Source organism: Gaeumannomyces tritici (genome assembly GCF_000145635.1).
Source record: "Gaeumannomyces tritici R3-111a-1 unplaced genomic scaffold supercont2.2, whole genome shotgun sequence".
Classification (NCBI taxonomy): Eukaryota; Fungi; Ascomycota; class Sordariomycetes; order Magnaporthales; family Magnaporthaceae; genus Gaeumannomyces; species Gaeumannomyces tritici.
Window position 1 is genome coordinate 5311308 of NW_008804546.1, and position 14352 is coordinate 5325659.

The 14352-nt window shown below is 59.9% G+C and overlaps 5 protein-coding genes across 5 annotated transcripts; 2 read left to right on the top strand and 3 right to left on the bottom strand.

Annotated features, from left to right (window-relative positions):
• Nucleotides 1–278: 278 nt before the first annotated feature.
• GGTG_04336 (hypothetical protein) lies at nucleotides 279–980 on the top strand (the record flags this gene model as incomplete). Its single annotated transcript, XM_009222131.1, has 3 exons — nucleotides 279–296; nucleotides 597–710; nucleotides 963–980. 3 exons carry the CDS (start codon nucleotides 279–281, stop codon nucleotides 978–980), a joined length of 150 nt encoding a protein of 49 aa, XP_009220395.1.
• Nucleotides 981–1167: 187 nt separating this feature from the next.
• GGTG_04337 (hypothetical protein) lies at nucleotides 1168–4697 on the bottom strand (the record flags this gene model as incomplete). The annotated part of the gene is made up of 1 exon (XM_009222132.1): nucleotides 1168–4697. One exon carries the CDS (start codon nucleotides 4695–4697, stop codon nucleotides 1569–1571), a length of 3129 nt encoding a protein of 1042 aa, XP_009220396.1. The 3' UTR covers nucleotides 1168–1568.
• Nucleotides 4698–5111: 414 nt separating this feature from the next.
• GGTG_04338 (hypothetical protein) lies at nucleotides 5112–6608 on the top strand. Its single transcript, XM_009222133.1, has one exon. The coding sequence runs from the start codon at nucleotides 5224–5226 to the stop codon at nucleotides 5533–5535; it is 312 nt and encodes a 103-aa protein (XP_009220397.1). The 5' UTR covers nucleotides 5112–5223; the 3' UTR covers nucleotides 5536–6608.
• Nucleotides 5407–9402, bottom strand: GGTG_04339 (vacuolar morphogenesis protein AvaB). The gene is made up of 4 exons (XM_009222134.1): nucleotides 9219–9402; nucleotides 6668–9118; nucleotides 6462–6570; nucleotides 5407–6393 (listed from the first exon to the last, which is right to left on the bottom strand). The coding sequence occupies exons 1-4, from the start codon at nucleotides 9298–9300 to the stop codon at nucleotides 5739–5741; spliced, it is 3297 nt and encodes a 1098-aa protein (XP_009220398.1). The 5' UTR covers nucleotides 9301–9402; the 3' UTR covers nucleotides 5407–5738.
• A 990-nt stretch (nucleotides 9403–10392) lies between these two features.
• On the bottom strand, nucleotides 10393–13109 carry GGTG_04340 (WD domain-containing protein; the record flags this gene model as incomplete). Its single annotated transcript, XM_009222135.1, has 3 exons — nucleotides 10393–11428; nucleotides 11471–11687; nucleotides 11882–13109. 3 exons carry the CDS (start codon nucleotides 13107–13109, stop codon nucleotides 10393–10395), a joined length of 2481 nt encoding a protein of 826 aa, XP_009220399.1.
• Nucleotides 13110–14352: the final 1243 nt, after the last annotated feature.

Below are 14352 nucleotides of genomic sequence, written 5' to 3' on the forward strand. Positions count from 1 at the left end.
GCCAGCAAACGCCCACACGCCCAACTGGTACCACCAGGCAGCGTGGACGGCGTGCGGCCTTGGACATTCGTGTGGGTAACACGCGATCTGATTACGTGATTGGCTCGATGGCCCATGCGCAAGTGGATACCTTTTTTTTTTCTTTGCTCCATTCTTCTGGAATATTTAGCCTCGCTTTTTTTTCCCTCTTCTTCTCGATATCAAACTTTTCTTTTCCTCAGTTGCCATCCGCTCTTCTTCATCTGTCTGGCGCTTGTAGACTACGAGGCAGAGAGCGGATGGCAGTCTTGATCCAGGTAAGCATCCGACGGCTAGCACGCACTTTTTCCCTTCCTTTCCCTCACTTCCTACCTCCCGCGCGCTGCGGCTCCGACACCAATATGATGATACCACATAATCGTCTTCATTTCCCAACCGAACCGACCATGAGGAAGACTAGTCCGGGCTGCCTTTCTACGGGAAGGCGCCTGCTACTTGCCAGTATTCTCACCTGACTTGGTGTCATTGAAGCCAGCACTTGCGCGCGCGAGATTTTCGGGCTTCCGAGCCACAGTCTGGAGATCGCATCAACTGACATGCCAAAGATGGTTTTCTAGGCGCTGCTTTCTGCTCTGTCTCGGACCATTGCCGGTGCGACGCGTGGTGCTCCTCGCGTCGCTCCTGTCCACGTGGTCACCGGAGTCTTCGGGGACCACGATCCGCCGTTCCTGGTAGGTTTTCTCTCCTCTTCACTCTCTCCTGCGCGTTCCCCAACTTTTCCCAACACCCAAGCATCAAAATGATGAATTTTCCAAACAAGTGCCTACATTCGCAGTGGCCTCTCGAGCCCTTAGAGCCTTTTTTGGGCAGATGAGAGCAAATACCTTCCTTGGATGTCTGATTTGATCACCCTTTGCTTTTATGCTTTGCCATGGACATGATTTGGTCGCAACAAACAGCTAACAAAGCGAAGATATCACTAGGAATATTGGCCTGTATGACCAGAGGGAGTGGACGCGTGAACAATGTTAGCTTAGATTGTATTCAATATCTCTAGACGAATAGCCTAACCTCATGATATCAATACGCCTGTACATCTACCTCGTGTTGCAATGTGTGAAGTGCTATATCTGCTGCTTGCTTGCCATCCAATGTACCCTTATGCAAAATGATCATTTTTAATGGTTCCTCAATTTCCTCTTCTCACTGCGACTGGATGTAGGGGATTGTCACTTGTCTCTTGCAGGATCTGTAAATCTGCCGCTGTTGATATATCTAGCCCTATGTTACCACCACATTCGCCACCGGGCAAAGACCCGTAAGATCATGCCGCCAGCTCGTCGCCAAGGTAAAGAAACCAAGTGCGGAAACAAGAGTAGTAGTCCTTCCTGTATTGAATGCGCCCGAGTAACGCCAGCCGAATCCCTGTCCGAGATTCCCAAACGAGAATGAAGTCATAAGCAGCCCGAGTAAAAGAAAGAAGAACCCCCGACAAAGCCAAATAGTAAAAAACCATGCTCCCCCCACTTTCAGCTCACAGCACAGCTCGACCACGACGGCTGTGCAGGGACCGGGTCAGCGCGGCCTTTCTAAGGCACGCTGACCTCCTCCCTGACGGTGCCGGTGGAGCTAAAGGCAACACTGCTACCGGCGCCGCCCACGCCGCCAAAGCCGCCCAAAAAGTCGCCGCCGCGGCGCGCGCGGCCGCCGACCATACCGCGCCTGTTCCTGCCGGTGCGGCCGCGGCCGAGCCAGTTGAGCTTGAGCAGGCGGCAGAGCTCCGACGTGCGCTCGTCGCCGCCGCCGTCGTCGCCGGCGGCGTCGGCGGCCCAGACGGGGCCGATGCCCGAGAGCACGCTCATGCACTGCAGCATGCGGCCGACCATCTCGGTCACCTGCTTGCTGTCTTCGGCGTTCTGCTCGCGCAGGCTGCCCAGGCTGGCCGCCAGGCCGCTGGCGCCCGGGCCGCCGGCGCCGAAGCCGCCGACGCCGCCCGACCGCATCTGCAGGCTGCTCGGGGTGAAGGGGCGCAGGAGGCTGCCGCCGGCGCCGTCGCTGCCGTGCGAGGCGTTGCTAATGCCGCGGCTGCGGTTGCCGCTGCTGCCCATGCCGGCGCCGACGCCGACCCCTGGGCCGCCCCCGCCGATCGTGGCGGACCCGACGTCGCCGAGCAGGGTCGAGCCGGTGCTGTTATAGCTGGCCATGGCCGGGTCGAGCGACATGGCGGTGCCGGGGCGGGGCAGGTACGACGACTGGGACACGCTGTTGAGCGAGAAGGAGCCCGTCGACTCGGCCGACGGCGACGTCGAGAAGTGCGCCGTCTGGCTGCTGCTGCTGCCGCCGAATCCGCCGCCGAACCCGCCGCCGAACCCGCTGCCGAACCCGCCGCCGCCCGTCGAGTCCGACCTGGGGATCGGCATGGGCGACGCCAGCGCCATGGAGGCGAGCGACTGCGGCAGGAACTCGAGCGAGAGGCGCGAGAACATGGCCTTGAGCGTGTCATAGCGCGGCAGGATGACGCGGTCGCGGAACGACGTGAGCACCATGCGCCGGATGTCCAGGACCGTCGACGCGGGCGAGACCGTGACCGGGCTCTTCTCCGAGGCGCCGAGCTCCCCCTGCGGCCTTGCCAGGACGCCTCCCCAAAAGTCGCGGGCCTGCTCGGCGCTCATGAGCGAACCGGCCCCCGCGAGCTCCAGGTCCAGAGGCAGGAAGACGGCCTGCATGTAGGGCAGGACCGTGGTGAATGTGAAGATCCAGAGCTCCACCAGGGCCGGCACGAGTGTCTCCTCGGCCGTTACCCTGAGGGCCTGGTCCAGGGAGCTAAAGCCCGTAGCTAGCAGGTCGCGCACGTCTTCGACGATGAGGTTGGGCAGCCGCTTCGCGATGGTGTACTGGATGTGCATGGTGACGACGCGGTTGAGGTCCTCGATAGGCGGGCGCAGGTCCTCGCCCTCGAAGATGACGAGCAGCTTGGCCCTCAGGTACGGCCAGGCGTCGTCCATACCGATGCTGTTGAGGCCGAGCTTGCCCGAGTCGACCGAGTCGTGGAGGTACAGGCTTGACTGCCCCGCTGGCCCCAGGCTGCCCGGGCCAGCCCACTCGGCTGCCGGTAGGGAGAGGCTTGACTCGGCGTTCTGCTCCTCCTTGCGTTTCTCCCGTAGCGCCCGCCCGCCGTGTCTCAGGTCTAGGCCGCTCATGCTCTTGAACGTCGTCGAGCTCGGGCCGGGGCTGGCGGGGACGTTGAAGCTGTAGAGGCTGCTCGGGGCGCTTGGGTCCGTCGGCCGTGAATTGCTGCGGGCCGAAGAGAGGGGCAGGTGGTACTCCTCCGACTTGTCCTTCAGCTTATTCTTCTGCCGTGACAGGAAGTGGTGCTTCTTCTCCTTGTCCTTCTCGCCACCCTCGGGCTGCGCGTCGGCAGCCCTGATCGTGGCCGAGGACGAGTTCGCGAGGCTGTAGAAGGAATTAGCCGTCGAGTCGAGACTGGTGGTGCTGAAGTTGCCCCGTTGCAGCGACGACAACGCCGACCCTATCTTCGAGGGGCTGGGCTGGGGCTTCTCCTTGGTTTCGGATTTGGTGTATATCTTGCCGGGCCTCGAGAACAGCTTGACCTTGGACTTTGGCGGCAGCGGCGGAGCGGGCGGCGGAGGTTGGGGCGCAGGTTGAGGGGCCTGGGCCGGGGTAGACGAGTGTTGTGTGACGCGAGGGAACACGACGTTTGCGGCGGCCTGGGCGGCGGGCGAGTGCGTCTGCTTCTGCGTCTGCGGCGTGCCGCTGTGGTAGCTGCTGCCGAACATGTTCTCTTGCGGGGCGCTGGCCTCGGTAAGGCTCAGCATCGGAGGGCTCAGGGGGCCTCCGCTGCCGCGCTTGGGGTTAGGGAGCTGGTATGCATGGTCTTCGCCGAAGAGGGCCGGCACCGTCTGCGACCTTTGGCGGTTGTGTTGCTGCTGCACATATTGCTGCTGCTGCTGTTGTTGTTGCGGAATTTGAAACTGTGGTTGTTGTTGGCTCTGGGGCTGTTGCTGTTGCTGCTGGTGCTGCAACACGGCGGCCTGCGCGGCGATGTGGCTCGCGCTGAGCTCGCGGTGGGCCGGAGCCGGCTGCGGCGACGCCATGTTGTTGACGATGTGGGGGAGGTTGTTGGTCGAGGTGGAGGGCAGGGTGGCCTCGAACATGCCCGGCGCGGTGTGCGCGTGCTTCCGGGAGGCCAGCTGGTACGAGGACAGCCTTCCGGTGCTCGCCGCGGGAGTATTTGCGCCGCTGTTGCTGCTGCTGCCGACGGCGGGCGGGAGGGTCAGGGGCGACGTGCCTCTCGACAGGTCATGGCTGGCGGCGGCGGCGGCGACGGACCGGGCAGCGGCGGCGGCGGCGGCCGTGGGCGACAGGACGCTGGGGCGCGAGAAGTTGCTATGGAGGCTCGTGGTGCTCGAGCTGGGGCCTTGGGAGGTGAAGCTCGCGTATATCGGGGTCGAACTCTGCGGTGTCGGGGGTCGTTGCTGCTGCTGCTGCTGCTGTTGCGGCTGTGAGGGCGGGCCTCGGCTGGATCGAAACAGGGATGATATGGGGCTGGTCGAGTCTTCGCTCGTCGTGGACTCGGCTCTCCGCGCTCTCGATCGCGACGAGAGATCTGACGACGAGGTCGACGATGGCGGTCGCGGCTGCAAAGGGGAAAAGCCACCGGCCTGGGCCCTAGCGGGCGGGGGCCTTCCTGGCTGCATTTTCGGCGTTGACCTCCTGTTTCCGCAGGGGGACGTGCAAGGAGGGTCCTCACTTGCTGCACCCTTGTCCCGGTCGACGTCAGGTAGCGAAGCGTCGCTGGCCGTCGGGCGGCATCGGGGGTCTTTTTATTTTTGTCGCCCTCGGGGTTTACTGCTCTTTGGGACCAGAATGGCGATCGCGTCTTGCAAAAGGCAGAAGCCAGGCAGGTGGCGAGGTCGGCAGGACGAGCATTGGGTCAAGGAAGCCTGGTGGAAAGCAGGAGGAAGTCGAGCTGAGGGCGGCTGTAATCAAATCCAGCGCCAATTGATTCTACTAGCGGCAGCCCCGACGAGCTGGAATAGCGCAACGGCAGAAGATTGACGACACGAAGTTCCTGACCCCACCAAAGAATCCCACCTCGTACCAAACCAGCAAGTCATTCGCTCAGCCGTGCCGCCAAAACCACAGCGCAAGCAAAGCAGCAAACCAACACCCACACACACACACACACACACGCACACGCACAGGGATCTTACAGAACAAACAATGTCAGACTCCAAACACATCTCGGTCGTCTCGGCGACTTACAAGAGCCCCACGAACGAGCCCTTTGCAGCGGCTAGCGACATCACGACCGCGACCCCCGTCCCCCCCTCGGCCGCCCTCAGCCTCGAGGACAAGACCAAGTTCCTGCAGGACCTGCGCGCATCCGTCTCGGCCGTCCAGGAGCAGGTCAACAAGGAGCTGACGCGGCGCATGGACGATGACAAGGCCCGCAAGGCCACCGCCGGCAACCCCGTGGACGAGGCCAAGGAGGAGCAGAACTACGGGGAGGAGGTCGTGGACGAAGACGACTGAGGGTGATGGGGTGTGTATAAAGGCCAGGTCCTGCCTTTGGTGATTGGCGGCTGTACTCCATATTACACAGCGGTTGAGAAAAAAAAAGAGAAGGATGGAATTGGGCAACAACGATGGCGACCACAAAAGAGCATCGCTAGCCAGGACGCATCATCAGCCAGCAGGACCCAAACAAGAAACCCGAACAGGAAAGCCGTCGCTATCTAATAACCGCCAACCCTCCCCCAGCTCGGCCCCCTCTCTTTCGATGCTCGCTCTTTCGATGCCACCCCACCGCGGGTCGCCTTGTTGAGGCAGCCATAGTGGACGACCGTGTTGTCGGGCAGCACGGCGATGACACTCCCGCCCAGTCGCTTGTGGCACACACCGCACACGCGCTCCTCGCTAATAACCACGCGACGGCTCCTCCCGCCCTGCTCGGGCACGCCTCTGGCCCCTCCCGCCCCGTCGTCACCGAGGAGCAGGCGCGCCTGCGCCGAGACGAGCTCCGTCTTGCGCATGCCCGCCACGACGCGACCTTCGTTGACCACACTATTGGACGACCGGATCTGTCCGCGGAAATAGGCCTCGAGCTCCGACACGGGCAGCGAGTCCGGCAGGAGTGACAGCGTCGACGACGCCGGCAAGCGTGAGCCGTGCTTGGACAGCAGGTCTAGCGCCGACTCCCTGTTCGGTGACGGCGGTGACTGGCCGCGCCGCCGGGTCGGGGGGTTGAGGTACAGAGAGAGCAGGGTGTGGTGGATCGAGGGCTCTGATTTCTCGTCGTCCTTGAAAGGGTCTTTCTCGCCATAAGATGGGGGTGACGCCATGGACTTCAGCCCTGCAGCCCCCTCCGTCTTGTGCACCTGATTGCAATATCTATACAGGAAAAGGCGGTCAGGGCGAGTTCAAGTAGCATTTCAGTAGCAAGAGCCCGTTTCACATACTCTTCGGCTTTCGCGTAGTCTTTCATATCAAAGACGTAGATCTCCAGGGCCTGCCGGTGGGATCCCATATTGCTTAGGACGATTGCCTGTGCTTCGTAGAATGCAGGATCTGCTCAAGGTGAAAGAATAACCAAAGGTTAGTTTGACGATGAAGAGGCTATGCTGCTGCACGCGGAGAATCTCATGACCGCCAGGGTTGCACTCACCCTCCTTGTCGATTAGGTCAAAAGCTCTATGTAGGCCGTACTGCCCCTCCTTTAGGAACCTAAGCAGCCGGTCCATCATGAGGTTCCACTCCTCTCCCTTCTCCTTGGTCTGCAGGTGCTTGATCAGGATGTCGACCAGCCGGTTGTGGAAGTCGGGCGTCATGTCGTTGAGCTCCGAGATGATGTGGTCGAGGTACTGGACCTCGAGCTCGACGTCGATCCTGCCCAGGAACTCGACCACCTTGTGGCGCGGCAGCGTCTCGGCGTTCTCCGTGTCGGCCACAAAGACCTCCATGGCGAGCCCGGGCGCGGCCTTGAGGGTCCACTCGGAGAACTCGAGGATGAGGTCGATCATCTCGGGCGGGAGGCTCTGCAGGTACCTGACGGTGCGCTCGGGCCCGTGCAGGGCCTCGGGCACCTCCTCGGGCTGGTCCCCGGAGCCAAATCTCTTGAGCAGCTCGAGCGCCTGGCGGTGCAGCTTCTTGCCGTGGAAGAAGTCGATGAGCGGGGTGTAGCTGTTGTGCTCCAGCAGCTTGGCGTTGACGACCTCTGGGTCGCAGAAGTTGGGGATGCGGAAGAGCGAGCGGGCCAGGTTGGGGTTGGCGAACATGTAGGCGCGGAAGAGGGAAGTGTCGACGAGCTTGAACGCCTCCTGCAGGTCCTTTTCCAGCTGCTCCTCGGACTCGTCCTGGTGCGAGCCCAGCAGGCTCCTGAAGGCCTCTTCGGCCGACGCGTCCCGGGAAGGCTTGAGCTTCCCTGTCACGGGGTCGATGACTCTCTGAAGACGTGCGCGCGCTCCGGCCAGATAGCCGTTGAGCTCGAGCACCGCATCCCTGAGCTCCTTGCCGTCCAGAACTCCGTCGTCTGCTGGCTTCGCCTTGATGCTCTTCGCATCGTCGTCCGCGTCACCAATGCTCTTCTTTGTCGAGGCGATGGAGGCTGCGTCCGAGTCTACCGCCTTTCTGCCGCCTCCCAAGAACATCCTGGCAAACCCGCCGGTTCTCGTAACCGTCTCTGCTGTCTCGGCGGCGGCTGCGACTGCGGCTGCGGCTGCGCTTGTCGGTGGCGAATCGGATTTCTGGCAGTCCTTGACCCCATCCGTCTTTCCATCAGTGTCGTCGTGGTCTGCCGCATCCTCGTCGTCGCCTTTGACAGCGCATGCCGACAGCTCGCCAGCTATCACAGGCGGGAAAAGCCGCAGTACCCGGTCCGGGGGCGCGTGGACCGAATCTTCATTAAAAAGGTCCATCGACTCCCGAAATTTGCCTTGCCTGAAAAGCAGCTCGGCCTTCTGCATCTTGACCTCGCGTAGCACCTCGGTCTTGTTCTTGAGGAGCGCATCCTCGAGCATGTTGAGGATGCTGATAGCCTCGTCGTAGCGGGCCGCAGCCATGAGCTCGTTGACCTGCTCGTCATAGTCGGTCGTGTTCATCTTCCAGACGAAGCGGTCGCTCGAGATATGAAAGCCCTTGGGCAAGCTCGGGGCCGGCGGGGGGAAGTGCAGCTGGGTGGCGCCCGGCAGGGAGATGGTCTGCAGGAGGCTGAGGGTGTCCGGGTTCCGAACCTCGAGACCGCCCTTGGCCGGGGGCTGCAGCGCGAGGAGGTAGGGGTAGCTGTACCCGACGCTCTCGGGGGCGAACTGCCAGGGCACCTGGCGCTTCTCGAGCAGCTTGCCCTCGTCGTTGATGAACATGGTGTTGATGTCCTTTGCGAGCAGCAGCTCGCCGTCGCCGAGCTTTGTAGCCAGCGGCTTGGGCATGTACCCGCCCAGGCCCATGTAGCCCATGCCGGCTGTGCTGTAGGCGCCAAACCTACTGACGCCGCCCTGGGCTCCGGCGCCCGCGCCGCCGCCGCTGCCGACGTGGCCGCCCGTGATGCTCGAGGTCTCCTTTGTGGTCACGTCAACGAGCATGTACTCGGAGTTCATGCCGCACACGATCTTGGTCGCGCTCGCCCAAGTCAGGGAGCGGATGGACTCGGGCAGGACGACCTCGGCCACGTCGGGGCTCAGCTCGTACTCGTGCCAGGTCCACAGGTAGAGACGGCGCTTGACGGCGACGGCCAGGCGGCTGACGATCTCGGGGACGCCGGTCGGGTCCTTGACGACGTTTGATGTGACGGCGAAGCATGTTGCGTTGCGCGTGTTCGCCAGCGGGGCCTCGATGGGCTCGAAGGAGCTCAGGTCGTGCAGCGACACAGCGTAGTTGGACAGCGAGACCAATGTGTTGGCCTCCTTGATTATCGCCAGCTGCTCGATGGCGCGTGTCGAAAACTTCTCTACCTCGCGGAGCAGGGCGGTGGGTAGGGGCTCGAGGGGCGGCGGCGCGTCACCGCCATCCGCGGCGGGTGCGACATCTTTGGGCTTGGCTTCAGGGTGCCCGTTGGTGGCTGTGTCGTTGAGGCGGTATACACGGAGGTCGCCCGTGTTGAGCCCGACGAGAACGCGATCGCCTGTCGTTTCCAGCACCGATGCCCGTCAGCCTCCAGTGCAGTAGGTACCTACCTAGGTATGTGAACTCGCCGGGGGTAGGCGGAGTAAGGAGGTACTGACCATATGCGAGGACGGTCTCGATCTTGGACTTGTAGCGCGGTTTCAGCTCGATTATCGGGCGAGCCGTAAATGCGGAAAGCATGGCTGCGGCCAGCTCGGCCTCGAGGACTTGATCACGGGCGCTGGCTCATGAGGCCGAGATGGTTGATGGCTTTGAGGCGGCGCGTATCGGCATCGAGACACTGACATCAGGTAGAAAGCGGGCCGACAAACGCACGTGCCATCACAGTGTGACGGTGACATTGAAGTCGGTACGTCAGCGTGCATTTCGCTCTTCAGGCACAGGATCCCCTTTTTCTCCAGCTTCCTGTCCCTCTTTTTGTTTGTCTAATTTCTATACCTTCTTTTGGAACTATTGTTCTTTTTTGTTGCTTAGCATTACGAGGTGCCGGGCTGCGATTATCGCAGATGATGATCAAATTTTGAACACCCCGCCTTCCTAGGCTAATCTATTTATACGCTTACTCCCAAGTAAAGTCGAGCTGTATGTATCACTTCTTTCTCGTTATTCAAGACCATCATCTCGCAGATTGAACATCTCCAAGCAGCTGGTGATTGTCCGCATATCCGTCATAGCGCACTGACACATTGATAGTACACACCCTACTTCCTGTATCTCGCTTTCTCCGGATACCCGTAGGTAATGTAGCTAGCTTTCTATGTAAGCGCTGTCTATTTCTTGCCAACCGATTTCGCTGTAGAAAGACTGCCACACTTGAGTCCCATCAACCCTTGTAAAGCTCCTGTCTACCAAATATTTTTCTATTGATCTGATCAATCTGTACTCAGTGGTGTCTGCTGCGTTTGCTAAGAGTCAGACTTTGATCCCCTTCATACCTTCTCTCAATCCGTTTCTAGCGCCATCTCCTGTTTCTATCCCCAAGGAAATGCCAACACCTGCCAGTGGCAGTATGAACAGCCCCATCTCAACCAAAACTGCTATTTTCCGGCCTCAAGCGGGGACGAGGGCTTCGCGTGGAAGCGCCGAGGGTTCCCAAGGACTATCGTCGGGCTGACAAGTCTTGCTTCCCCCGACACAAAAGGTGAAGAGGTCATCCACCACCCAGTGACACCCGTCCTATGCTGCGACAAAGGACTCAAAAGTGTTGGTTCCAAAACAGAATGAGCAAAAATGACAGGAAAAAAGCCTCAATTAGCACCGCCGAGCGGCCGATCAGCGAATAGTTCCACCTCCCTTGTAGATGCCCTCGAGCGATTCGAGTATGTCACTACCGCCCAGCATTCCGACGCCCCCGGTGGCAGTTTTCTTGTTGGCGGGCCAAACTTCGTAAAACTTGACGCTTTCGTCGCTGGCCGCAACCACGACGCACCCGCCGCGGTTGCTGTTGACGCTCGACAACATGTCTTGAAGTTCGTCGCGCTGACCCGACCGCCTCTGTCGGGATCGTTCCTTCCACGGAATCGATGATCTCGGTGGCTCGATTGGATACTGAACCGCGCACAGGGCCCGGTGCTTACCCTCCCAGGGGATGGCGGCAATCTGTCTGCAACTCGGCCATGCGAAGACGGCGATGCGGTATGGATGGTCCGGCTGAGGGTAGCCAAAGGTGGCGGCTATCTCACGCCGCGTCGTGCTCCACATCAGGCCCGTTACCTGCGAGGCCACGGCAATGGTGGCCAGGGCTACGCCGGTAGTTGCGTGAAAGAAGTGAATGCATCTATCGTAAGAGCCACCGCCCGTCGCGACGAGGCCCTCCTGCCAGGGACAGAATGCGATGGCCTTGACGGCGGCGCCGTGCGGCCATCGGTGCTTCTCAGATCCGAGAGGCAGGGGATTGGCGATGATTGGATGCCTCAGGGCACTTCCGCCATCCTCGTCGTCCGTTTCTTCAGGCTCGTAACGCGGTTCCGGGTCGAAGGCCTGTTCTGTCGCGTTCATCTCCTCGCTGCCCCTAGTTGTCATGGTGGGGCTGGGCGCTGATCCGAGGACCTCTTCAGTATCGAACAGGCAGCAGTTGTTGTCGTTGCTACCTGAAGCAAACATGTTGCCCATCTTGGACCAGGCGAGTCCACAGATCTGCTGGCGGTGCGCGTTGATCATGTGGACGACCCTTACCTCTCCCTTCCAGTTATCCCTTGCCACCTCCCAGTCGAATGGCCATTCGACGATCAGGTAGTAGATGTTGCCCTTCTCGTCACCAACGAGCAGATCCTCCGTCTCGACATTGACGCCAGGATGGTTCGGGTTCCTCGAGGCCCGAGTAGTGCATACCGGCTTCTAGCTGACGCACGTAACGGGATCGGGTTGCAGGAGTTCCATGCGGGGCCTCCGCTCGTACAGGGCCATCAGGCATACCGTTTTGTCCGAGGTTCCGTACGCGATGATCTCTTTGCCGCCGCCGCACGAAGAGAAGGCGACTGATGTGATGTGACTCGATGAGAACTGATTGTCCAGTGTGTTGACGCCCGCCGCTTCCGACCACGTGTACAGGGTGCTACCGAGGCCAACTGCAAGAGTGTGGGAAGCAGGCGAGTATGCCAAGACGGAGCAATAGAAGTCGTCTCGCAGCCGTGGTGCGTCGAGGACCCGGAAGGGTGAACAAGGTAAAACTCGAGTTAGACTATCTGGGCCGCGTGCCTCTGGGTGACAGCATTAGCAAACTGTAACATAATCACATCACTAAGGGCATTGGCGCACGTACTCGGAGGCTTCGCGTCATTGATCCACTGGGCCCCATTCCAGAAGGTCTTCCGAGGGGACATCCTATCCCACCTCGGTGCCTTCTTTCTCGAAGCTTTGTGAGGAGACCCGGTAAAATCGAAGTCGAGGATACGGAGAGCACGGTCGATCTCGAGGGCCGCAGCCAGCCTTCCCTGGTGTTGCTCCGCTTCCTCGTCCGGCTTGAGATCCGGACCCAAGAAGTCACACGAGAAGAAACGAGTGTTTGTACCTCTCAGCGCGAAGTTGCCACGACCATCACCAACGGCGATACTGACGCTGTTGATGTCAGGAGCAACGCCGCCGACGGCCCAGACTGAGCCGCTGTTCGCCCGCGCTCCTTCGCGCTGCGGGATTGTGGCCAGGGCAGTTCTAAAGCCTTCCCGCACAATGCCGTACGTCTCGCGTGCTTCGAGAATGAGAGGGTCGAATACCGCAGAGCCGTTTCGGAGATCAGAGCCGGTTCGGACCGCAGAGCCGTTTCGGCGCGGACGCAAACAGAATGCGTCGGGGGTTTCACGCTCGTGCCGAAGCAACCTCTCGGCCGTGGACATCTGCCCAACGGGCTTTGTCGTCTTGAACTTCTCCGAGCTGGGGATGAACGAGTCTCGAACCGGGACGAACCGGTCTGGAAGGCGGAGGGAGCCCCTGAACACTTTCTGCAAGGCGACGGCAGCTGAGATTTGACCCTGCTTCACCATAGGCTGTTCGAGATAGAAGGACACATTTGTCGTAGTTGAAGGGCGCGTAGGGGTCGAAATCTTGTGCGAGATAGAATCCTTGGTGGTCGGTGGCGGGCTGCCACCGGGGAAAAGGTCAACATCTTCGCTAACCCTCTCATCAGAGTCAGTCTGACCACCATTGTCGCTGCAGCTCGGTCCGTCGTAGATATTATAAGCATGTGCAACCAGTGAGGAGAAGAGCGTGGCGGCCACCTTCTTATTCTCGTTGATATTCTGGGGTGTTCCGGCTGCCTTAGAACCGTAGCCAGAGTCCGTAGGCGATGGGGGCGATGGGGGTGCTAGGAGCGACTTGGGCGACGCGCAGCGGCGGCGACGGTTTGGCGCGGGACTGATGAGCCTCGGGCGCACTGGTAATTTGTAGAGTTGAGGGTTGGGTGAGGCGCCGTCTGTCATGGCCATGCCCGAAGAGTCTGTCTGGTCTGCTGGATCAATGGACTCCCCTGGAGGCTCTGACGCCCTAGACGCCATCTCGGCCGAGCCGAGTGGTCGCTCGGGCGTGGCAGTAGAGAAGCAGCTCGGAAGGAATGCAGTGATGGAAGATAGCTGACGAAGATGAAGAACGATAGTGTCAGCGCTTCCTGATAGAAGCCGGTGGTCGTTGATGCCCCTTGACGATAAAACCGCGAGAGCAGCAGAAACGAACGACTTGGTTGGCGGCGGACTGTTGTCAATGGATGAGGGGGATTAACAGTGCCAGATGAAAAACCCAATCTATGGCTTGCTTTATGGAGATGCTCTCCTTGGCGATGTCTCAGTAACGACACCAGCTGCCATCCTGGGGGCGGAACAGCCACTAGAAGATGCGCCGACTGCAAAATATGACTGGCTGGCCTGGCGGTGCCGGGGGTGTCGGATTGAGGAGGGAATCCTAGGTCCAAGGCAGGCGGCAAGAAGAGGAGAATGAGAAGGAGGAGGAATGGTAGGAACAAGGGTAAGAGTGGGTGGGTTGCTATTGTAAAACCTGACAGAATAGAGCTTGGACACTCGACAATAGCGACTGGACATATTCAAGGTGACCGAGCCCTAGCCGGTGGAGACCAGCGCACATCGTCTCAAGAACAGATGGAAGGCATGTTTGCTTGTGGTGGGCATTCCTGTCTTGCACTTTCCTCGATGACAAACAGAAGTGGAGATGAAGGAGCGATCCTATGTGGCTTCTGTGTCGGCCAGTATGGCACACCACCTCAAGCGCAAGCGCAGACATCGAAAACTCCTCAAGTTCGCGGCAAGGAATTCTTTCATGCCTGCTTGAGGAGAGATATAATGATGCGCGTTGGCTGTTGGTCTAGATAGACGATATTTTATTCCTGGGAAGGAGCGTGTTGCTGGCCATACCAGCGTTGCTGCATCCTGATCAGCCGTATGCCATTTCAAGAAACATTGCGACTTCAACCAGTGAAAGTGAAGGGCACCAACTCATGGGCCAATGAACGGTGCGGGTAACCGTCCCGTTTGTTGAATATCGGACGGGGTAGGGGTGCCTCAAGGTCGAATAGACGTTACTGCCTGTGGTCTGCTTGAGTTGATTATGATGCTTGAGACAACTTGGAACCTGGGTGAGCGCTGGAGGTAGACAGTGATGACAATCTGATGAGATCTCATTGACACCGCAATGGATGCCTAGCCGAGGGAGCAGCACCGACAAAGACGCGGCCACCGTCGGTTGAATAAGTGTGAGAGATAACTGACCAACGGAGGGGACAGCTCAGCC